Raw genomic sequence first — 26,735 nt, 5'->3', positions numbered from 1 at the left:
GGAAGTTCATGGCTGGGTAGACCATACTTGCACATTAATAGTAAGCTTTTATTTCAGGCAAGTCAGTGCAGTGACTAAAGTTGTTGTACTGCATTGCTCAAGGGGGGGGGGAGAAGCTAATCAGAGCAATGTTTAATAAGCATTGGCATAGTCAATAGGCCTGCTTTGGCTTCAACCGTTTGTCATTGTTTCTGTAAAAATCTAAGGTTGAGGGAGCTGATGTAGCTTCATCAATGTAAAAACAATATATAGGCAAGAAAGAAAAGCTCTTGTAGACCCAGAAAGTACTCATTGCCCTAGAAGTCCCTGGCACTGCATACAGCTACTTTGGTGCAGATGTGCTCGTTGTCTGTGCTTGATTTGTAAAAAAAAAAAAGTGCCAGGGCTCTCATCGGAGGTTAATGCAGCTTACACCAAATATTGCCCCTGCCATGCTGCCAATGATAGTAACAACACAACTAAAAACCATCACACTCCTACAATATTGACAATTAGGACTAATTTTTAATGTATATTGAATTAATAATTAACTGTTGTTGTGGCCATCTTTAAATTAGCCTGGTAGCGCCACTTTGTGGCAGACTGTCACAAGCACCGGTGTTGACAAGTAATTGCTGTGCCGAGCACTGGAAACCACATGCTCAAATTAAGTTAATTCCTTGTGAAAGAGCACAATGCCATCACTCATTTGAAGTTAGCCAGAGGCTGAAATCAGCTCAGCCATTGTTCCATGCTGTAATGATGGAAGATAACGTGAATGGCACAACAACAGACCAATAAAAAGTGACTGTTGGTTGAAACTCCCTATATTTTATATATATCATTTTGGTAAACCCAAAAGGTCTTAGATAACGCCAGACCTAAGAATGTTCTGCTGAGCAATATTCCTGGATCACAAATAGGCTGCTAGCGCCATGCACATTCTATGCACCATGGTATAATGGTTTACATAGGATGTATGCTGAAAGCATACTCATCCAGTAACAAAACCTATACCTAGACAAATTCTTAGACATTCCACACATTGAATGTGTTGTATACAGTGCATTTCAAGGACGTTCATTTTCCGATGCAAAGCCCGGTCTGGCTATCTTAGTAAATCAGGCTTTACATCAAACACTATGGGTGCTTCTGCTAATCCCCCAAGGTACACCCAAGTAACTCTCCCTTGTCGCAGAGTGGCTCAAACAGCACAAAACGCTACTTGCTCAGAGAAGAAGGCACCTTTCCTGCCCAAAGTTCTCTTTTGCTGGCAGTAAATACTCTTACAAGAGTTTGTACTTGTTTGCCTCACTTTGTGCCAACACAAAGCCTTAGTAAATAAGACCCTAAGTTTCTGGTATGCATGCTCGGCTCTTAAATTCAATAAAGAAGCCGTTTTTTTATGAGCAACAAACTTCAATGAGCAGGAATTTCGACTGTCCTACTCACTTCATCAAGGGTGCCTTTGAAAGGTGGGTCCCTACGCAATCGATAACGTTGTCCGTTCCTTAAAACCTCTCTGAATGATGGCATACAAATGGTTTGTATGATAAACATATAGTGAAACATCCCTTTTAACTCAGTTTATGTAGAGCTTGGGTCTTCTGGATGTGGCATAATTACAACAATGCATGCACCTGGATGAACAAAGATTGTATCCACTCTATACATATTTGCCACTAATTCCTTACAAGGACCATCCAGGGTACAGAAAAAAATCAGCTTTTTACTTAGTCCTGCTTTTCAGACAAGCGCCAAAATGTAAGCATTCTAAAATGTTGCTTTTTTAAAATCTGGTTCACTTTGAGATGTTTTATGATGACATTCACCAGTTGGCTTTGTCAACGCTCTAATTTAAACATTTGCAGAGGGTTGAGGCTTGGCTCGAGCCTGTCTAAGTCTTCATATGAGTAAGCCCAATTCCAAAAACTAAAACCTTCACAATACAAGAATTCAAGTTAAACCATATAGTATGCCTCCAAGGACTGCGCCAAAAAGACTGGAACATATCTCCAAAACATAATCTTTTATAGGATTTTAGGCAAAGAAGGCACACACTCAGTGTGGTCTGATATGACATCATTGGACTGGATTAAAACACATACATCATTATTACACAAATCATTACTCAAATATGAAAGATGCATCAAATAATATACATCTAGTAAACACCTACTTTGCCACATATTAATAAAGAGGTGTGTAGGGGAAATGAATGAGAATTATATGCCACAGAGTACTTCCAGGACAGAGGTAAGTCCTCCAGGTTGGCTTACACACGTGTGTAAACTGTAACCTGGTCTGAAGTCTCAACTTACACATTGGTCCAAATTATGAGATCCTGGGCAAAAAACTGTCCTTGACTTCAGCATTTAAGAGAACATCAGAAGTAAATCAATCTAGTTAGCCCTACGCAGAAAATAATGTATGGAGAACTTAATTGAGTGTAATGTAGGTTACGTAAGAACCTTTACAACAAAGGTATTAACTCAGTGAGCTATCTTACTGGAACACAAACCTGTTCCCTTAAGGATAGAAATAATGCTCCACAGAAAGTGGGTAGATTTGTTTCTGAGCTATTTTATGTGATTTAAACCTGCGGCCAGAGATTACCCACAAATCACTGCAGCAAGTACATTAACCTGACCTCTTCTACCTGTGTTATACCTTGAGGCCTGCTGAATTCACTAAGCTACCTAGAGCAGCTAATAATGTACGTTCTGTTTGCGACCAAAAAAGTAAGCCAGAACAACTCTACTGTCACGGTTTTTCTTTGGCGGAAGAGTTTATAAAAATTATGATGTGGTCCGACGCAGCATAGATTGAGTACTACTTAAAGATAATAAAACGAAAATTCTTTGGTAATTGTTTTTATACATGCACCATTTTCCCCATATAAAAATATATATTTAGGGGCAGAACCTCCAAACTCTGGTAGGAAGTTTCAGACTCTCTCAAAGCCAATAATGATGTTGTTAAAAAAGAGTGGTATTATTTTTTTGGCTAGTCTCCTTTCTTATGGCCTTGCTTGAAAATTGGTGTTTGTAATGTTGGTTTAGGGAGCGGAGCCGGATTGAAACATAAAATAAATAGCAATCAATAATTTCATTTAGATCCATGCCATCCTAAGGTGCCAAAACAGCTTGGTGTATTTAGTATTAGTTCTGGGCATCAGATGCATTCTTGCAAGTGATTTTGACCTTGTTGGAAATAGAGGTGGGCGTAACAGCAAAAACAACGGGACCCCCCTCTATAGTATTTTAAGGTCAGGGAAAAGAGAGGAACACAAGACACATAAATATCAAAATTTCCCTCATTGACCAACAGTTTTTCAGATATACCAGGGACAAAAGATTGCTATATCAAAGTTAAAATATTTTTTTTTGTTTTATAACATACCATTTTTTTAAAATAGAAAATCACTTTTTTTCATTTTAAGAGTTCATTCTTTATACAATACATTATATCATTGGTACATTTCTTTCATAACCATGATAATTGTGGAACAAGATCATAAAAATAAATACATATACAAGGATATTACTTAACGTCCTCCTGATTGCACAGCGACACAGTCACTCCAATCATACAAAAACATTCACTCACATACAACTCCCAACATACAATATCTGAAAATGATAGAGGATAATGGTCAGGAAAAATAGAAAGAATGTTTTTCTCCTGTCAACATTACGGGTCTCAAACAAAGGAAAATTTGAGACTCGGCATTGGGTCAACGTGTGTTTCGGTGGAATTCGTGTGTTAGACACCACCTTCCTCAGGACCACTGCAGATATGACAAAATATCAGGGGGCCTATAAATGTAATAATATTAAAATGTACAACACTGGTATATCCAAGAATATTTACATTAATAAAGCAATACAAAAAGATTACATTTGTTTGACCAAGTGCAGTCACGAGCAAGACACTGATGAGTACATCTTAGCATGACCTGAAATACATTCATTCTTCCATTATATATTACATTCAGTGATAAAGAAACATAAATCCAAAACTCCTACAATTTTTCAAAAGACAGACCAACAGAGTGACCGACAGATAATGTCTGATACTCTGTATCCCTATGGACACTGTTTAAAAAAAACATCACCATCACCCAGTGTGAAACAAGTATATATAGTACCTACAATTCACAAGTCTGTCCCAGAAAGCAGAACAAGATACAAGTTGCGATAAGTGTCTGTTAGACATTCACATGAGCCTCAGTTCAATAACCTGAAATATGGGGAACATATATATAAACTCAATTGTCCATACAGCCAAAAGACAGAAGAAAGACGTTATGTTTGTCAGTTCATGTATTTACCCAGAATTGAGTAGAGAAAAATATATGGCTGGATTACTGGTTCAAATCGCTTCTCCAAAAATTATGGGTGACAGAGGGAAAAAGGGGCTGAAATGAAACAAACAAGGCCTCATCAATATAATGTATTGTATAAAGAATGAACTCTTAAAATGAAAAAAGTGATTTTCTATTTTAAAAAAATGGTATGTTATAAAACAAAAAAAATATTAAAACTTTGATATAGCAATCTTTTGTCACTGGTATATCTGAAAAACTATTAATAGAGGTGGGCGTGCCTACAAACTAACAGGGAGAGTGAGTCAAGGGTCTGGCTTTGCTTTAAGAGCCTGTGCATGAGCCGAACTGTGAAAATCTTTGCCATGTAATCTTGCAACAAACGTCATGTAAAAATAGGATAAACTCCCTTCAAAATCAAAAAGAGAATTTTTAAACATTAACTTGAAAACAATCATATTCGCATATAATATTTTTTAACAATATTGCGTTTTTTACATAATTTATCAGGGGTACATGTGCACAGGCAAAATCACTGTTACAGAATTGGAATTTAGTGAGTCCGGTTACAAATTCTAATCCACAAGGCAGCGCAATGCAGCGACCGGATCTGGGTGACGTGGCATTGTAGTGGACCTTTGCGGGGCCTCGTAATGGAGCGCACCGACCATGTGGAGCAGGGCTGTGGCCTGTGGAGTATAGGACTTCATCAGCAGTTAAAAAAAATATATTGGGACGGGAACTAACTAAACAACGGAACGAGTGTGTATAGAGGATGTGTCGACAGAGTGGCAGTGGTTAGCAGGTGTTTGAGTGGGCCGGGTTGAGTATTGGAACAGTAACTGTCAATGGGTTTCTTTTCCTGCCCATTTGGAGTGTTGGCGGTGTGTGTGGACGGGGAGGACCCTAGGCATGCCTAAGGCCGTGGGCCGGGAGAGGCAGTGAAGGTGGAAGGAATTAGGGTAATTCTATGTCAGGCCCTCATGGGGGAGGGGAGGGTTTTCTTAGGACAACTAATGATGGTATGCCCGGCTGCTGCTATGCGCTTTTATGCTTTTTACAAAGGCGCCTTTCCTCCTCATAGTGGAGATTGGTGCTTTTGGCCTCTTCCCAGCATACGAGTGGCCTATACCTTTAGGTGAGTATAGGAGGCTGGGGGCTTTCCAGCGTAGTGTGAAGTGTGAGGGTGCATTTGGCCAGCAAGAGGGCCTTGTTCGCAAGGCTAGCTTGGACTGACTGATTCTTCCCTTGTTTGTGTATTCCCTTGTGCTCAAGTGAGGGAAATAAGCGCATTGAGGGTATAGTGGATGACATGCCAATAGTGTGTAAGAGTGGGACATGACTGGAGCATGTGTTGGGACATTCACCACATTAGACTGACACCTCGGGTAGGTGAGGTAGGCTGTGGGAAATATGCGGTTCAGTTTGGATGGTGGTAGGGAGGTCCTCTGTATCACTGTGCATTGTATGTATCTTGCATTACAGGAGATACCTTGTGGGGATTCATGTGCCATCGTCCAGTCCAAGTTGTGAATGGGGTGCCCGATGTCTTCCTCCCACTTCTGTCGAAGGGGCGTTAAAGAAATTCGCCCAGTGCCAGTGGTGTAAAGTGTGTGTATGATGGCATAGGAGGGGGGTTCCTCATCAACCCTGTTCCACAAGTGTCAACATGTGGCCAGTAGTTTGCCATGGATGAGGAATTGACCGAGAGCGATGCCATAATCTTGTTGCAGTTGGTCGAATGTTAGTTAGTGTTGGTCTTGGAACAAGTCGCCCACTGATTCGATTGACTAGTCATGCCAAGCGGTTAAGTCCCCAGCAGTGAAAATTTCAGGGAATCCCTGCAGGCCACGAAGGGGAATTTCAAGTGCATATGGCTTGACTTGGTGTGTCAAATGGAAGATTCGGGTGAGGTATCGGCAGGCTACCCAGACATGTAGTTTTCACAACGACTGTATTTAATAGCAGGATGCAACAGCTGGTAGAAGATATCAAACGATGAACTCCCATTGCGAGCACTGGTGTTGTATAGGTTAGTACCAGCCAATCAGTGAGATACCCACGAAGCTGAGCTGCAAGGTAATATGATTTAAAGGATGGGGCTACCAATCTGCCTTGCCCCATCAGTAGCTGGAGTTTGCTAAGAGCGATGCAGTGGTATTTATCGTCCCAAAGCAGCTCTCCTATCAAGCAATCCAGCTCATAGAAAAATAGTCTGGAAGGGTACACCAGTACATTAACAAAGTAGTATAATAAACGGGGAAGAATTACCATTTTTAAGACACCGATTTTTCCTTGAGGGCCAGGGGTAAATTCTCCCTGAATTAGTCTGAGATTTAAGGGCTGTGAGCGGTCGTTTTAAGTTCCCTTCTAGTAAGTCGATCTGGGAATTTTATAGGTAGATTCCGAGACAGTGAACTGTTTCCCCTGCCCAGGTCAGCTGAGTACCGCCTAGCTGAAGTGGCTGCAACGGCTCATCATGTTGAAGGGTAAAGATGTACGAGTTTGTCCAGTTCACTCGTAGGCTTGGCGCCCCCCCGAAATCTTGGAGGTTTGTGTATATTGCCTCAGAGTCGATGTTGGAATTGCACAGGTACAACAGGAGGTCAGCGGCATATGACACTGCGTGGGTTGTACTGTCTTGTGGGATCCCCAATTGCTGTCCCTCCTTCTGAAGGTGGATGGCCAAGGATCTATGGCGATGGCGTATTGGAGAGAGAGGGCAGCCTTGGTGTGCTCCCTAGTCTAGTGGCAAAGGTGCTAAAATTAGGCGGCCGATATATACCCTCGGGTACGGGCTGGTGTATATTAACTTCGTATACGCTAGGAGACATATACCAATGTCAAGTCTGGACGGTGGCTGTTGCATGGTTTTCAGAAAAGTAACAGTCTATATGTGTAAACTGGGATGCGCAGAAGGCTGGGACATCTAAGACATCCCTTGGCAGACGTGATGTGGGGACTGGTGCAACCGGTGCACTCCAGTCCATGTCAATGGTGCGCCCTGCATGGTCGGGTATGATATGACCTAGGTAGTCTGAATGTTTGATTTGTGTTAGGATGGAAGCAGAGCAGAGGAATCGATCAAGGCGAACATTAAAATCATGGGGGGGCGAATAGTGTGAGTATTGCTTGCGATTAGGATGGTGTGCTTTCCAGGCATCCATTAAAGTCCAGTGCCGTACCCAGTGGGAAAATTGTGTGGAATGGAGGTGCTCTGGCGTGGGATAGATGGGTGTCACCTATCTAGATAGACATCTAGTACATTATTGTAATCCCCACCTAGTATCTACAGGATGTCGGTCCATTGGGCTAGAACCCCTGATCGAGTCGCCCAATAACTCGCTTGGTCCGAGTTGGACACATAATCGAATCCCAAGAGTACCTGGGTGCATCTAAGCAACCCTCCGTAAATACAAACCTTCCATCGCTATCTATCACAGTGTAAAGCAGCTGGAAAGGTGTGCCCGGGTGTAATGGGATCAGTTAGGCAGAGTATGTGGTGCCATATATGGTATCTCTCCAGTGCTTACATAGCGGCTATAGTTCTCCACTGACGTGGTGAGTTTCCTGGAGGAAGCATATGTGTGTGTGCTGCGTCGCCTAATATAGGAGTAAATTGAGTAATGGCAGCGCCCTGTGTGCATGCCTTTAACATTGAGGAATCACATCTGTAGGCAGTGTGATGTGTTGATGTGGGTCCCAGCTTTGCCTCCCTTACCGGGCCACCCACCCTCCACCTCCATCCCCGTATGCGAGTGGGTTGATATCTTAAAACCCTCTGTGCTGTGGGTGCGGTAACCGAGAACATTAAGAACTGGAACTGTGTTCAGGGCATGCAGCAACTTGCTACACTCCTACACCATTGCCAGGCAAACACCCATAGGTCGGGGAGGGGGAGGTTTGCCAAATGGTGACCTAAGTGTGAAGAGCTGGAAGATAGTGGTGCCAGTAGAAGGCAGCAGGTAATGCGTTTTCATAACTGCCCTGGCCCTGGACTGTCCGCTGGTGAGTTATGTATTCAGGCATTGTAAATCAACTGTTGTGGAGGGTCATGCACAGGAGTGGAAGAGTGCCTACAGGGACCCCTGTCTCCTTTCGGGGACGGAATCCCCCTCCAGTGACGTTGCTAGACCTATTGCCACCCGGAGTGGCCCCTAAATTTGCCACCTGGTGCAGGTGACTCGTTCGTGGGGGTGGTTTGATGTCGCCAAACCCGACTTGCTCGCCTCCACCGCCCCCAAAAACAGTGCCACCTTGAGCGGACTGCCCTCCCCCATTAGCTACGCCACTGTCCCCCTCCACATCACTGAAGCAGCCGCGGCAGTGGACAGTCAAGGAACGCGGCGGATTATCACTTATTATCATATGTGATGAGGAGAAAGGTGGCTTGGTAAAGTAAAATATTTGCCTAGGATCACACCGTTTGGTTAATGAAGGAAGCCAGGAACGATTCCCGGTTTTCTAGTTTCACACTGTGCAATTCAAATTCATCTAAGTTTAGTACATTACATCACCTTTAGCGCTGATCAGGTTTTGCTGCTCAGTCTGTCTTTTTGTCAGTTTATCATAGTAGAAATCTGACACAAAAATATTAGAGCGCTTCACGACAGACCCAGACTAAACATTACTCTTTTTCTGGCGGAGGGAGATTGAGTGATTTGCCGAGATTCGCAGGATGCTGCGAGGAGGCTGGGATTCGAACCTGCTTCCCCAGTTCCAAGGTCAGCTGCTCTAGCTACTAAGCCACATCTCCGTTAATGAAAGCTCAGCTCCTTCTGGGCGTGAGGTTCCAAGGGGGCCTTGAGCTGAACCAGAGCCAGGCATCTGGCTTGAGCTTTCATGGGTTCACCCCCTTTTAGGTGGTAAGTAAATGGGATTAGTGCCAGGAAACGCTTTTTGTGACTGATTTACCTGTGTTTCAACACGCGGGCCAGTCATTTCACTATATGTTGCAGGTGTCACCCTATTCTTACTTCCACTCACCTGTCTGACAAACACGATGCCTCCCCTTTACATACCTATATCGCCCTCCAAAAACTTGTCCATTCATCTTAATGATATCACCCTCCCAAATGGTTGACTTCACCTGCATTTTAGAGTCAAGAGGTTGACAGGTATGCACCTGTGCAAAAAATAAGAGCAACTGAGGTTTGCACCGAGCCCCTGAAGTGAGCAAAGGGTAAAGCTGGTGCAATGTAGCATTTACTCACGGATCTAAATAATCCAATGTCTTATTTACTGGTTTCCTTGCTTCCCACAGCGACTGGGCTGGATGTTGCCAAGCAGCGTCACAAGTCGCAGTTTCCTGCCAAACTGATGCCACTTTGTGTTTTTCCTCCTAGGCCTGGCGGTTTCCTTCCAGTTGCTGGCCGGCGACATCGAACAAATTAGACGGGAGTACATGACTGTGTTTGCCCGTGGGGTGTCTCTAACAAGAAAGCTTGGTTTTTCCGATATTATCATGCCGGGTAAGTAAAAAATGAGAAAAAAGAACAAAGTCTAATCATTTCTGATTGTATTGGAAAGAAATGTAATATCACAGGAATGTTCACCCTTCAAGCCATTTGAGTTTTTATGTTTCTTTTCATCTGTGGGCAAAGCTAGGGCTCGATTTTTAATTTCCTAAAAAAAATAGTTGCCCACCATAGCGGTGCCCTGTAGTAATTGAACTCGAGGCTGGTAAGGTAAATAGTGAGAAATAAACCACATGAATGCATAATGCACTTCGGCCAATGAAAATGGTGCAGGTGTGCAGGAAACTGTGTTGCAAATTGCAGTCACCATTCACGTCAGCGAAATGAAAGTGGACCAAGTGTATCTGTTATTGGGTTTTGAAGAAACGAGGTTGAGAAAACACCTTACTTAAAATAACTAAAAAAAAAACCTCACACTTACATATGCCGCTCTATTGAAATTACTGCTTTAACATGGATGGGTATTTTAAGTTGGAACTCTGAATATTTTAAAATGTCGCTGTAAGCTAAACCGCCTTTGTGTTTTTATCAGCCCGAGTAGCAGATATACCTCATCAGCAGCCTTCCCTGATGTTGGGATTCGTAAAAGCAGGCGTCTGGGCTGAGCATTGGTACTGAGTCACAGCCATTCGGGATGCGGTTGCAAGCTCTGTGTGTCAAAATGGCGCAAATTCACAAATAGTGTGCTTGTTACACAGACGACAGTCGGCCTTATATTAACAAAAAAAATGATCATTTTAGTAAGTAGGACGTTTTGCACAACACGCGCAGGTGAACAAACACTGTAAAGGTGCGCACCATGACCTCCTAATTCCAGCAGGACCAGTAAGGGAAGCTACCGGGCGCTTCGACTTTTTTTTTTAATTTCTCCTGTGGTTTTGGCTGCTGAAGGCATTATCAGCACTGCGATCGAAAGTCCGGCACAAAATGAGCCATTACCAAGGGAATATGACCCAAAATGTCCTCTTCCGCTGCTAAATCCTCATTTTTAGGTCTCGCCTTTACCATTCCGCAGGAATGGGAAATGGGGAGAATTCAAGTCGGCTATTTTCTCTTCAAACCAAAGGGCTTTCAGCCGCGGTTTTCTTGCAGTTAACGTGAATCACGTGATCAAACATGCACGAGCATTCACGTCCAGGGCTTCTCCTCCCCTAGCAGCACTCCTCCCACACCAGCAACTCCCCCCTCCCACACCAGCACCTCCCCTCTCTCTCCCCCCAAACACAGCCTTGTCCTAGCAGCACTCCTCCCACACCAGCAACTTCCCCCTCCCACACCAGCACCTCCCCTCTCTCTCCCCCGCAAACACAGCCTTGCCCTAGCAGCACTCCTCCCACACCAGCAACTCCCCCCTCCCACACCAGCACCTCCCCTCTCTCTCTCCGCAAACACAGCCTTGCCCTAGCAGCACTCCTCCCACACCGGCAACTCCCCCCTCCCACAACAGCACCTCCCCTCTCTCTCCGCGACTTCCCCCTCCCACACCAGCACCTCCCCTCTTTCTCCCCGCCAACACAGCCTTGCCGTATCAGCACTCCTGCCACACCAGCACCTCCCAGTAAAAATAATGGCGGCCGCGCATCTTGTTTGTTTACATCTCTGCCATACCCCACTCCTTGCCTTTCCACGTCCCAGCGCTCTTTTCTCCCCCTTTCTTGACCCAGCTTGCTTTCTTTGCCTTCCCTTCCTCCTGCTCGGTGTACCCTCTCCCCATGCGTCTTCAATCTCCCTTGCACACACTGTTTCAGAGACACGCTTTCCATTCGTGCAGCACGTGCAGTGGAACTGGCCGCAGAAAATACATAAAATCAAATAATTTACATTTGTCCAAAGACTCCATAGCCTATCCTTCCTACTACGCTCTTCCATCCTTTCTTTTTACATAGAACTCACAGCACTTTCAAAGTTTTAAGTGACGCATTTTCCGACAATAAATAAATATTTCTAACATGCGTCTTCAATATTATATACTAACTACAGCTGTATGTGTTCTTAAATAGCACACCCTTCGTCACTACCTTTTATCTACACAGTATATTGATCCAATTCTGCAGCTACCTCCTAATGCACGCACAGATGACAACACGCCGACAAATATATAAAAGTCTGTAGCATCGACATTTACACGTGCATCTTGTAACCAAAATCCCCCTGCTACTGTCTCTTCCTAACCCCACCTCTACCTCCAGCACGTTTCTGACACATGTTTGTCTTTATTTTAACAGTAAATAATGGCGGACGTGCATTTCTTTTGAATATATATCTTGTGGTGAATTGGCCTGTCACCTCCAACACGCTACAGGGTCCTTCTGAGTAAACACCAAGCACAGCTCACCATGCCTCTCCCCTCTCCCTTGCACACACTCTTTCAGAGACACGCTTTCCGTTCGTGCAGCAGGTGCAGTGACACCGGCCTCAGCAATCCATACTATCAAATAATTTCCCACTATTTCAATGGATGTGACACATACACGAAAAAAACATCTCTGTTCGTGTCTCTTTGTTATCCTATCCCAATCATGTCCGCCAATATGCACAAACAGACAACAGACTTTCTCTTTTCCATTCACGCACAGAAACACGTACACGTTGACCACATTCACACGTGCATCTTGCAAACAAACAACCCCTTCTTTGTGTCTCATTCATTCATCTACACGTTTCTGCCTTTCCTAGTCAGACGTGCACCCTGTCTTTCAATTGCTGAAACAATTACACAAAAACATCTCTCTGTTCCATTCAGCACGCAAGGCAACATGCACAAACTGGCCACTAAAATCAGCTTTCTGGTCGTGGCTCTTGCTTATTCTATCCCAATCAGGCCCGTCCACACGCACGACAGTAACACACAGCCCTCACACTCTATCTCTTTTCCATTCATCCACGGAAACATGCACACGTTCACAACATTTACACGTGCATCTTGCAAGCATACCCACCCTGCCTTAGCTTATCCCCCCCTGTCTTAACTGCAGTCTTATTCATTCATCTGCACCTTTCGGCCTTTTACTCGCCCAAATACGCACTAAAAGAACAAACACTCTAGACTCTTTCACTTTCATGCACAACAACTTTTTTTTTCTTCTTTCTTTTCCCCTCTGTAAGGTGGGGAGGGGGCCAGAGTCAAACGTCTGGGGCCTAACCACCCCAGGAGACAGAATTGCTTTCATCACAGTCGTAAAGATTGTAATCTGTTGTCGGCCATCCGCGGGGAAATGCAAATGTTAAGTAAAGAGACCGAAAGGCGCCTTTTTTTTCCCTGCAAACCATAAAGCAAGGGAAGCAACTTTAAAAACAATGTGTCAAGCGGCACGTTCTTTTACACATTCGATGACATGCACGTACAATAGTCTTATTGTTGTTCATTTTTTATAGTTACGTTTCATAGTGCAAAGTTACACACAAAACATGCATAGCAACATCCCTAAGGGCCTGCTTAGGCCATTCACCCACAACAAAACGACGATCATGAGACGACATTTTACGTGTGCGGACAAAGTTAAACATTCAGTATGAGCCTACAAAAATTTTGTAGGATTACAAAAAACACTTCTGTTTTTGGTGGTGACTTGTGCTGTCACCGACAAACATAACAGCAAAATAAAAAAAAGACTAGAACGATAAAATCCCTTACGTAACAAACGTAAAGGGAAAACATAGCGTACGTCATTTTTACATACTACAAATAAAACACAGTTTAAAAAAAATCACTCAACACTTATAATCACAATATAAATACACAAATACACACACACATTACATTAAAAATATAAATTAACACATGCAAGACACTCACAGATGCCAATAACACATGCAACTCCACTCACACATGCAACGCCAATCACACATGCAACACCAATCACACATGCAACACCAATCACACATGCAACGCCAATCACACATGCAACGCCAGACACACATGCAACGCCACACACACATGCAACGCAACTCACACATGCCACGCCACTCACACATGCAACGCCACTCACACATGCAACGCCACTCACACATGCAACGCCACTCACACATGCAACGCCAATCACACATACAACGCCCATAACACATACTACGCCACTCACACATGGAACGCCACTCACACATGCGACGCCACTCACCAATGCAACGCCACTCAAACACACAACGCCACTCAACAACACAACGCCACTCAACCACGCAACGACACTCAACCACGCAACGACACTCAACAACACAACGCCACTCGACAACGCAACGCCGCTCAACAATGCAACGCCACACACACATGCAACGCCACTCGTACATGTAACGCCACTCGTACATGTAACGCCACTCACACATGCAATGCCACTCACACATGCAATGCCACTCACACATGCAACGCCACTCACACATGCAACGCCACTCCACCATGCTACGCCAGTCAAACATGCAACAACACTCACACATGCAACGCCACTCACACATGCAACGCCAATCACACATGCAACGACACTCATGAACGCAACAACAGTCAACTACGCAACGCCACTCAACTACGCAACACCACTCAACAACGCAACGCCACTCACCCACGCAACGCCACTCACCCACGCAACGCCACTCACCCACGCAACACCACTCACCCACCCAACGCCACTCACCCATGCAACGCCACTCACCCACGCAACGCCACTCACACATGCAACGCCACTCACACATGCAACGCAACTCACCCACGCAACCCCACTCACCCACGCAACCCCACTCACCCACGCAACCCCACTCACCCACGCAACCCCACTCACCCACGCAACGCCACTCACGCACGCAACGCCACTCACGCACGCAACGCCACTCACCCACGCAACGCCACTCACGCATGCAACGCCACTCACGCATGCAACGCCACTCACGCATGCAACGCCACTCATGCATGCAACACCACTGACGCATGCAACTCCACTCACACACCCCCTCACCCTCAAACAACTTACACTCACACACCCACGATCTCCTCACACCCATCACAACACTCTCACACTCACTATACATCACACACTCTCAGCCACAAACCACCTCACTCACCCTCACCCACCCTCACCCTCACACACCCTCACCCACAGTCACACACTCAACATTCAAACTCGCACACCCTCACTCACCTTCACACCCTCACAACACTCACCCTCACTCACCCTCAAACTCTCACCTTCACTCACCCACACCTATCATCACACACTCTCACATCCCATTACCCTCACCCCCTCATCTTCACACACCCTCATCCTATCACCCACACTCATACTCACACCGTCACCCTCACTCACCCTCACACACCATCACACACCCTCACACCCCCTGAACATCACATCCAATCACCCTCACACCTTCCAAGTCCACCCTCACAACCCTCACTCATGCTCACACCCACACCCTCACTCACCTTCACACACTCACACCCTCACAACACTCGCCCTCACTCACCCACACCTACCATCACACACACTCACACCCCATTACCCTCACCCCCTCATCTTCAGACACCCTCACCCCCTCACCTTCAGACACCCTCACCCCCCTCACCCTCACAACCCTCACACCCTCACTCATACTCACACAGTCACCCTCATTCGCCCTTACACACCATCACACACCCTCACACCCCCTGACCCTCACATCCACTCACCCTCACACTCACACCGTACAAGTCCACCCTCCGACTCCACCCTACAACACCACCCTACAACTCCACCCTACAACTACTAATACACCCTCCAACTACTAATGCACCCTCCAACTACTAATCCACCCTCCAACTCCAAAAGTAAATAGCATTAGGCAACATTTAATTCAATAACAAAACATCAGATTACACACTTGTAGGTATTCAAAAATGAAAACTTAATGCATCGCAAGGACAGTGCACAAATTAATACATAAAAACGCAGGAAAGGATTGTTAAATATAACATTTCTTACAGAAAAAAATAAATCCAAAGAAAAAAGGGAAACATCTGAATACACAGTGAGTAATACACCAATTTAAAAGGGGACAAAAACCTCTAAAGGACACAAATTCACAACATAAAGCAGTCACTAAAGTAAGGGGAAATAAATAAACCATTAAACAATGGTGGAAAGAATCCACAAAACAAAGAAAGTGCGTAATCACAAGAGCACTACACCTCACATCCTACTTGAAATTCACTAATAAGTACAAGAAAGTATTTCACTCAAACTAAACAACAACAACAATACAATTTTTAAAGGTGGCTTCATACTTATACTTTGCCACAATTAATGCACATCTGTACTCGGAAATTTATAAGGAGGTAAACATTGTCTCAAATAAGCAAACACATACAAAATCAATGCGCATCTATGTTAATGCAAGCCAAGCTTTTGCAGTGCAAATTGATGTGTACCTTACAAAAAAAAAAAAACTTTTGGCATGCATTATATAAAAAATGTTACTGATGTGTTTGTTTTTTTATTCAGCGTTAACAACAGCATCAATTCAACATTTCATTAAGGCATGATTAGCTTTCTCAAAAAACGCTTCACAACTTTAATACATTTGAAGTGTACAATATTCACGGAGAAAAAATGATCACTTATAGGCATCATCACAATGACTCACACCCTCACACACCCTCACCCTCAGCCAAACACACCCTCACTCATCCTCACCCTACATCACACCCTCACACTCTCACAACCTCACACCCTCAATCACACTCATACCCTCACACACCATCACTCACCAACACTCGCTCAGCCTCACTCACAACATCAAACGCCCAAACACTCACACCAACTCACAATCACACTCACACCGTCCAAGTCCACCCGCCAACTACACCGTAAAAAACATAAATAGCGTTAGGCAACATTTACCCTCACCCCCTCATCCTCACACACACACTCACAACACTCACACCCTCACTCATACTAAAACAGTCACGCTCAATCACTCTCACACACTGTCACACACCCTCAAACACCCAAACACTCACATCCACTCACCCTCACACTCACACCGTCCAAGTCCATCCTCCAACTACACCCTATAACTACTATACCACCCTACAACTTTACCCTCCAACTACAACTCCACCCTCAAACTCCACACATAAATAACGTTAGGCAACATTTAATTTAATACGTACTAATCAGATTACACACTTGTAGCTATTCAAAAATGTAAACTTAATGCAACGCAAGGACAGTGCAGCAATTAATACACAATAATGAATAAAGGGATTGTCAAATAAAACATTTCTTTCACAATGATCATAAAGACACAAAATAATACAACAATTTAAAAGTGGACAAAGCGAGCTAAAGGAAACAAATTCACAACATAAAGCACTTACTAAAGTAAGGGAAAATAAACCATTAAACAATGCTAGCAAAAATCAAAAACGCAAACAAAGTGCGCAATCACAAAAGCACGCAACTCTGGTGTTGCTCTAACTCATGCTGCTGTTGCACGAAGTGTTTTGGAGGTGCTAAGTGCACAACAACAGGAACAACCTACACCAAAACAGCATCAAACAGCATCAAAAGAGCACAACTCAACAACCCAACAACACTACTAACAACCACACCAACACCACGATTCAACACAACATTATCACTCCGCAACAACACATTAACACAATGCACCAACACAACAACCCTCAGCACATTAACATTGTCACACTGCAACACTACAACATCGCTCAGCAACACCAGAACAACACCCAATAACACCACAACACCACTCTCAAGGACCACATCATCACTCGCAAACAACACCTTAACACTACACAGCACCACACCAACACTCCAAAATACAACAGTACTCAGCACCATCACAACACCACTCTCCATCACCACATGGACAAAACAACAACACCACAATGATACTAATGTTTAAAAATTAATGCGGCTGTGTTGCTAAGTGTTGCTAGGCTGCTGGAGAGTGATGCTGCATGTGTTGTTAGCTATAGCCCTCAATATACCTATCTAACTATCTATATAAATAACAAATTAACAGCAACATCTATACAATAATAGCATTACACCACATTTCAATAAATAATAAACAATACAATGCATTCATGTAATAATGGACTAAATAACACGGCAAAAATAACACCTACACAATAAGATCTTGCTAACACATATAAAAAAACTCTGGTAAATTACAATTACAATACCATTCCTGTAGATACGCAAATAAACAAACAATTTAGACCCAAAATATGCACTTGGAAAAAGGGACAACAGTAATACACTCATGTTATTAACAATACAAGGCCAATGCTGTACATACGATACCTAAAATAATAACCCAACACCTAATTAATATATACCGATTCTATCGAAGCATGAAAATACTTTAATACATTACATTATTAATAATTAACAACTCGGAAACAAAGGGAAATACTATTAGCAAAAACAAAAAGTACACAAAATCAATAAATGCATAAAATACACACTTTGACTATACCTTAAAATCAATACATTGCTATACATTCCATAAAATTACATTACAACATTTCACATTCACAATTTAGAAAGTTCAATACATATTTAATAAGATACATACGATAACGTAAACAATGTTGCGATACACAAAAGTATAACATTAATAATAAACTGTAAAAAATAATCAAATACATCTCTACATAGTCTATAATACATTCACATCATACATTAAATAGTTGTAAAAAAAAACCTACCTGTCAAACGACGCCGGAAGAAGACAGGAACAACAACACGCCTTTCCCCCACGAAAGTTCACGAACATCTGGGGATTTCCGAATTAACGCACGTCAAACGCAACGCTACGTCACCAAACGTAGCCCTGCGATTGGCTAAGGATTACGTCATACATCAAACACATTCAGAATACACAAAAAAGACTAGAACGCTAAACACTTAACGTAATTCACGTAAAGGAAACACATAGCGCCCGCCATTTTTATTTCAATAACACTTCATACACAACGTTAAAAAAAAACATTACAACACATAACACATACTTAAAAATAAATACATACAAAGACATGTTAAAATACAATACATACATGCAACACAATAACACTCACACATCACATCTTAGAATTGCTATAAAACAACAAACACAAAGCATAACGCAACAACATATAATACACTACATAACAAACATAGATACAAAACTATTAATACACACCATCACAAAAACACAACTACTCAACTATGCAAAACACAAACAACACTCAGCACCAACACATCAACATCTCTGCAACAAGACAGCACCACTCACAAATAATCCAGCATTACATGCAACGCCACACACACATGCAACGCCACACACACATGCAACGCCACTCACACATGCAACGCCACTCACACATGCAACGACACTCACACATGCAACGCCACTCACACATGCAACGCCAGTCACACACGCAACGCCAGTCACACACGCAACGCCACACACACGCGCAACACCACGCACACACGCAACGCCACTCACACACGCAACGACACTCACACACGCAACGCCACGCACACACACAACGTAAGTCACACACGCAACGCAAGTCACACACGCTACGCCACTCACACACACTACGTAAGTCACACACGCAACGCCACTCACACACGCTACGCCGCTCACACACGCAACGCCACTCACACACGCAACGCCACTCACACACGCAACGCCACTCACACACGCAACACCACTCACACACGCAACTCCACTCACACACGCAACGCCACTCACACACGCAACACCACTCACACACGCAACACCACTCACACACGCAACACCACTCACACAAGCAACACCACTCACACAAGCAACGCCAATCACACACGCAACTACACTCACACACGCAACACCATGCACACACACAACGCAACTCACACACGCAACGCCACTCACACATGCAACGCCACTCACACATGCAACGCAACGCACCCACGCAACACCACTCACACATGCAACACCACTCACACATGCAACGCCACTCACATAACGCCACTCACATAACGCCACTCTATGCAACGCCACTCAACTACGCAACGCCACTCAACTACGCAACGCCACTCAACTACGCAACGCCACTCACACATGCAACGCCACTCACACATGCAACGCCACTCACACATGCAACGCCACTAACACATGCAACGCCACTCAACTATGCAACGCCACTCAACTACGCAACGCCACTCAACTACGCAACGCCACTCAACTACGCAACGCCACTCAACTACGCAACGCCACTCACACATGCAACGCCACTCAACTACGCAACGCCACTCACAATGCAACGCCACTCACACATGCAACGCCACTCAACTTCGCAACGCCACTCAACTACGCAACGCCACTCAACTACGCAACGCCACTCAACTACGCAACGCCACTCAACTACGCAACGCCACTCACACATGCAACGCCACTCAACTACGCAACGCCACTCACAATGCAATGCCACTCACACATGCAACGCCACTCAACTTCGCAACGCCACTCAACTACGCAACGCCACTCACACATGCAACGCCACTCACACATGCAACGCCACTCAACTTCGCAACGCCACTCAACTACGCAACGCCACTCAACTACGCACACATGCAACGCCACTCACACATGCAACGCCACTCACACATGCAACGCCACTCACACATGCAACGCCACTCACACATGCAACGCCACTCACACATGCTACGCCACTCACACAGGCAACGCCACTCACACAGGCAACGCCTCTCACACAGCCAACGCCACTCACACAGCCAACGCCACTCACACAGGCAACGCCACTCACACAGGCAACGCCACTCACACAGGCAACGCCACTCACACACGCAACGCCACTCACACACGCAACGCCACTCACACACACAACGCCACTCACCAATTTGGGATACCAATTTGAAATAATTTTGCACGAATGTATTCACAACCTTTACAGTTATTTTCTACAAACTTATCTGTAGTTCACAGATTGACCCATACACACACCAGATAAAAGGCCATTATGTTTTCACCCTCTGCACCCTAAACTAAACAGCAGTCAGTGTTCTTTTGATGCTTGTTTGGAGGTGAAGTTGTCAGGAAATTACTGCGAATCATAGGTTTTTTTTAACGTCGATGTGGACGTTAATAGATGAGGGTCCCAGGTGCCTCTCGGGTCAAAAGTTATTTTGCTAGAGCAGTAACTGATTTCTTCTCTGGTCCATTCTGTTATATCAATATTATATCCATGTATTAATGTACAGTCTTTATGAAACGTACTGCAAAGTTACACAAAAATGGACTTTTCAAAACAAAACCTAATCAAGTGAAAATTATCAATTTGGTAGAGAGAGAGTTCGGAGGTGCACAGAAGATTCTGACCCCGGAAATGACTGTTGTAAGTTTCTAGCTTTCCGACAACCGAAATGGTCAGACACAGTGTAGACGTCTCCCGTGCAGTTTGGATGCTGTGTTACTTCAGGTAGCTGGATGTTAGTTGGATAGATTTTTAGGAAGGGCAAGCAATATCTTTCAAGTGGAGGTAAAGAATCTTCTTTAGGACAGGGAGGAAATAATAAAAATATTTTATTTCCTTGGACATCGGCGAGCGATCCGCACGAGACTCTGCCTTCGAGGGCACATGTATTAACTTTAGGAGTGAATGTAGTCGAGTCAACCACTAACCGGTCTTGCTTTTGAAATGTCTTGAACCAGTTCACTCTAAGGTCCTTTTGGCGAAGCTGTTTGGTCATTTGCAAAACTAGTGTTACTAAATGAATGACATTATCAGTAGTAAAATGCACCTGCCTTCTGTGTTTCATTTTGAAATAAACACCATCTCATATAGGAGGGAGAGCACCTAGCCCTGAAAATGCAATCTTTCTATTGTATGTGTTTGTTTACTTTTTTCATTAACAACAGTTGTGAACACTTGACATCTCACGCAAGCGTGAACGTTAAGGTACAACCGAGTACAATGCTTCAAGCAGATCTTTCCATGCACTCTTGGGCCTCACACTAAGAGCTCTCTTAATGCACCATCCATCAATACTATTTTTTTATGTGGACTAGAATCAACTTCAAAATTGTGATGGTCCTGATTTGTCACGCAGGACGGGTAACAAAGACTTTAATTTAGTGATTTAACTACACACATTCTACATATTTTATAAAGATTGCCATATACATTTTGATATTCTCCGCAGGTGGTTTATCCTACAAAGGTCTGCCGTGACATAGCACAGATCCGTGTCTGACCTGCACAACACTTGCATCCATTTTCTCAAACGCCTACATCTTAATTCATCCTGTGCCATCGGTTCTGAGATCGAGGACTAATCCCTTTGATTTAGAGTTGAGTGGACTATTCATCCAGCCAATCAACTAATCTGCCAACATCTCCTAGTGTGGCCAAAGGAAATTGGAATTATATTCAGTGCCTGGATTTCCAGCTGTCTCTGGTGACATGAAAGCAAGGGGGTGCCATCAGTTGTGGGCCTAACTCCTTAGTGAGTGGTGTGTTCTTTCTTCCAGATCTACACAACGTGAATGAACTTTGTGATTGGACAACTAATTTGCGCCAAGTTATTCTTTGATTTTGGGTATCATAGTCAGTAGAAATATTTCTAAACTTAAATCTGTTCATAGCTATGGGAGTTACTAGTTTGTCTACCTCTTCCGTTACCAGAGTAACCCTGGATGATTATACATCTCCTAGAGAGACATTAACATGAATGTGACTAAAGCTGTTCCGTAAGTGTGGCTTCTTACACTTTATGCTGTTCAAGTTTATGGACCCTTTATGATAATAGCATCAAACTGCGGGTACTGTCCTGGATACACTCACAGTACATATGAACTGAAATATTTGGGTCACCTTGGAGATACAGGGCGATGGCAAAAATGAATATGTTATAAGTACTTGTAGGTGAAAGGATCCCGAAAGGCGTAATGTCAGAAACGCAAAAGGGTGCACTGCCCTACGTAATCGCACTGGATACTTGTTCGCTATGTCTAGGTGGTGCAGCTGGGTGAGTGGAGAGCCCTTTGAACCACTCAACATTTAGTAGGGTGAACTACCAACTTCAGGAATTGCGGGGTTACCCAATGCACTCATAAACAGTAAATAACATGTTATGTAACATTTAAAAAGTCATACCGGAACACGATACCAGGAGTATGCGGCTTCTCTGCACTCGCACACATCAGATTTTGGCATCTGTCTTCAAATCGACTGAAGTCGTACTCGACTCCAGGTTCTTCGTTTCGGGCCTGATGCCTTCTTAGAACGTTACTAGATTTACAGAGAGTGTATATCTCATCATCTACAAACTGAAGATTTCTTCACCCATCAACTATACTTAACGATACACGACATTGTGATCCCCAGTTACGTTACACTTGGTGTGGAGGTCACTTCCCGGTTGATTTTTCACTTACGGTCACGGGCCCGGCTGGGTCGGAAGTATCACCAGCTATGCGACCTTCTGGTTCTGATACAGCCACATATAGCCCTGAGGATTCGCTATAGCGATGAAACATGTGTCGGCTGGCTGTCTTACACAATAAACGACTCCATTTGACTACTCTCCCACTGGAGTTTCCTACAATTTTCCGTTGCTCTGTTTTGTGTACATGACTTTTTTAAATGTTACCTAACATGTTATTTACTTCTATTATGAGTTCTGTCAATTGCAGGTCATCTCAGATAAGGAAGAGTTTGCTCTTAAGCCCCACTACATTGGTACTGCCATCACACAAGAGGCTTGGACCCGCCAAGTCCAGCCTCTGGAAGAGCATGAGTCCATCCCAAATATAATATATTTAGTCAGAGCTGAGTGGGAAGCTTTTCAGACTGGGATAAATATTGCCATAGGAGGTCTTGTTGGAGATTACATAATGTGTCAACCACCCAGCAACATAAAATCCCCAGATGTAATCCATTTTTCATGTTGTTCTAAATATCGAGCCATAAAGATGAATGTCCTGCGTATCCTGCAGAATCACCAACAGGGGATCTTTTCTCTCCTCCTATTTTTGATGGGAGCCAGTATTTGAAGAAACAGGGTCATGTTTTGTAGGAAAAAATTCTCACATCCTCTTGGTCTCTTCTTTGACTTCATGATCATGACTGTACTTAATGCTTGGATAGCTTTTTCAACATGCTCCTGTACCGGAAATACCAGATTTTGCGCATCCCAAACAATTCAGGTATTCCACATCTGATTAATGCCCTCTGAAAATTACCAAACCCTCAAGTGGTAGTAGGTGCAGACTAAAATTACTTAGAGAATGACAGCATTAACAATCCAGTAAGTCAAAATAAAGATTGTATTTTGGTTCAGAATGGAAAAAAGCAGTTTTGAATTTTCATTGCACATCTTTCTGCAGGTTACCTCTTCTTTGCTTCTCTTAACCTTCGTAACATTCCCTGTATCTTCACTCCTTTTAACCTTTTGATTTCTTGCCACCGCTTCTTCCAAGGATGAAGCTCCATCCTTGGATGCTCGAATCATTTGTTTTCATTACCATCTTAACCCTACTCAAATCATCATGTATTATACCAATCTACACGTTAGTGCTAAGTTTTTAGGCTCAGAGACAGTCATTGATACTTTGATATGTCTCTTGCTTTCTTTGATAAAACTTGAACCAGTGTATTGCAACTTAAACTATAGGGAGAAAAATAAGCATCCATAACCTCCAAGACATGGTAAAAGTTGTTTCCTTGTTCAAACTGTCTCAATCTTTTCTCAGTCTCGTTGTGTATTTTCAACCCATCAAATCAAGGACATTTTGGAGAATCTTTTTCTAAGGAGGCATTTCACCCTTTTCAAATCTCGAAATATAATCTATAAAAGATTACCCTCTGTCTTCCAGCTTCATGATGAAATCACCTCCAGTGGGGATGAGAGGTTGTGGTGGAGTAAGGTTCAGTGACCAGGGGGCACACATGGCATATTTAACACGGCACTTTTCCAGTGATTTAACAAGATAACAAGTGCTAAGGAATGCACTTCAAATAGAATTGAGAAGTGCACACAGAATACTTTCAGATCTGTTATTTCCGTAAATGTTAAAATAAATAAATAATCATAGTGGCCTGCAGTTTTCTCTACGAAAGTCCTCCTCATGCAATGCCAAATATCGAAGACACCAGCTGCAATAACAAAGTCTGCACCTAAGATGGCTTCACATGAGGTCATATTGTGTGACTTCTTACATCCCGTGGAAGGATTTAACCTGTGTGAGTAGAGTACACACTCCCGGTCCTCTGTCCAAGGTTCTCAGGCAGCTTTCTGGATCCCTCGCACATGCATTTCAAACTGCGGTCATGATCTGTACCATTCAAATTTCTAAACAACTTTTGTAGCAATGGCATCCTCTACAGTAACAATTAAACAGTTTTGAAAAGTAGCTTACTGTTGTATGTCTTAGTGTCTACGAAAGTGGTGTTCTCCATTTATGACACAACATAGCGCTACGAGACCTCAGGGTAGAAGTGTGCTATATAAATCCAATTTCATTCTTTCATTCATTTATTCAACTACATTCCGTAAGAATTTCTTTTCTTCGGGAGGTGGGTGGGCTAAGGAGGGATTGGGTGTGGGGGCTTGGAGGTGGAGGGGGGGAATGGGGAGCCTGGCCACAAAGATGGCTGAACTCTAAAGAGCTCCTTGATCCGATTCATCTTTAGCAAGGGTTCCCCTATTTCTTGTTATACCCATATCAAAGTGCAACCCATGTTGAGGATAGCTCCTCTTGATTCATCTGTCTTGGCAGCAATACTTCTGACAGACGGAGACTTTTTTTCAGACTGGACTTTGACTTACAGGATCTTACCCAGTGTGGCATGGTCATGATGATACAGATATTTTTCTGACCACTACAATACAGTGATGCTGGTTTGTACATTAATGTGCAAAATGCCAGTGACTTCCCTGAATCTGGCGCTGATTTGCATTTGCGGACTCTGGTGTGAGAATGCATGGCACTTGTTATGATGGTCCACAAGGCAGCACAAGTTCTGGAGCTACCTCTTTCGAATGAAGAAACTGAGCTTAATCTTCAGACAAATATTATGCAACCTGGCCCTTCACTTCAGAGCAAATGGCAAGGCTTTAGTTTACCCAATAATGGCAGCATGGGCAAAATCTATTTTTGCTCCAGCAGTGTATTGTCCTGAGGTAGAGGCTCTGGGTCTTCAGTGTCGGATGGTGAACACTAATCTGATGTGCGGCAGAGCATTCTCCTTCCCCGATCCCAATGGTATAGTTTTTTTTTTTTTAATTTTTCGAAAACCTTTATTAAACAAAATTGCATAGCAAGGTTACATATGGATCCCAATTCAGAGCACCATGGATATGCACACAATTGAGTCCGACAACATACATCACATTCACGGTATGTATGAGAATCCCCAATGGTATAGTTATGATGGATGCATTATTTTTCAGCCGGGGAGGTTGTTATAGAAGGAATGAAATATGAAGAAGTGGCGCAATAGTAGCCAGCAGTAGAGAGAGTCACACAGCTATATGTGGTGAAAGAGCAGTGCAGGCCTAAAATCTCGTTTGGATGAGAGGGAGGTGAAGAGTTCTCTTGAAAGCAGAATGAGTGACCTGCAAGGCCATAGTTGAAGGAAAACTTGTATCTGGCAAGCTTGAAGGAATTTATGGCCATAGCACACAGGCACTTATTCAGTGTTTTCCGCAAATTATATATGAATAAACAATAGGAACAGGAAATTGAATTAGGCAAGAGGTCTTGGGAGCAGAATGATAAAGCACACATGCAAAACACATGAATTTAAGACAAATACACATGTATTCAAGAGTAGAGAATAGTTAGTTTGTTAAGCATTGTTAGAACTGCAGCAAAGGATGTGTATTCAATTAGGTTAAAGTTTAGGGTCACCGATGACTTGATGTTTTGCCGCAACCAATGTGAAACTACTAAGTAATTAATTGTTTGTTATTTGCATT

The 26,735-nt window shown here is 43.5% G+C and overlaps 1 protein-coding gene across 1 annotated transcript in view; it reads left to right on the top strand.

The window, feature by feature from the left end:
• Nucleotides 1-26,735, top strand: part of DOCK4 (dedicator of cytokinesis 4) — a 1,616,764-nt gene that overhangs the window by 609,969 nt on the left and 980,060 nt on the right. The window contains exon 13 of the mRNA XM_086919301.1: nt 9,652-9,777. Coding sequence (XP_086775427.1) covers nt 9,652-9,777 — 126 coding nt within the window. The remainder of the gene's footprint in view (nt 1-9,651; nt 9,778-26,735) is intronic.

The sequence above is a fragment of the Lissotriton vulgaris genome, chromosome 1_1 (assembly GCF_964263255.1).
Source record: "Lissotriton vulgaris chromosome 1_1, aLisVul1.2, whole genome shotgun sequence".
Lineage (NCBI taxonomy): Eukaryota > Metazoa > Chordata > Amphibia > Caudata > Salamandridae > Lissotriton > Lissotriton vulgaris.
The sequence above is the reverse complement of the archived record's forward strand: the minus strand, read 5'-3'. Positions and strand labels throughout refer to the sequence as shown.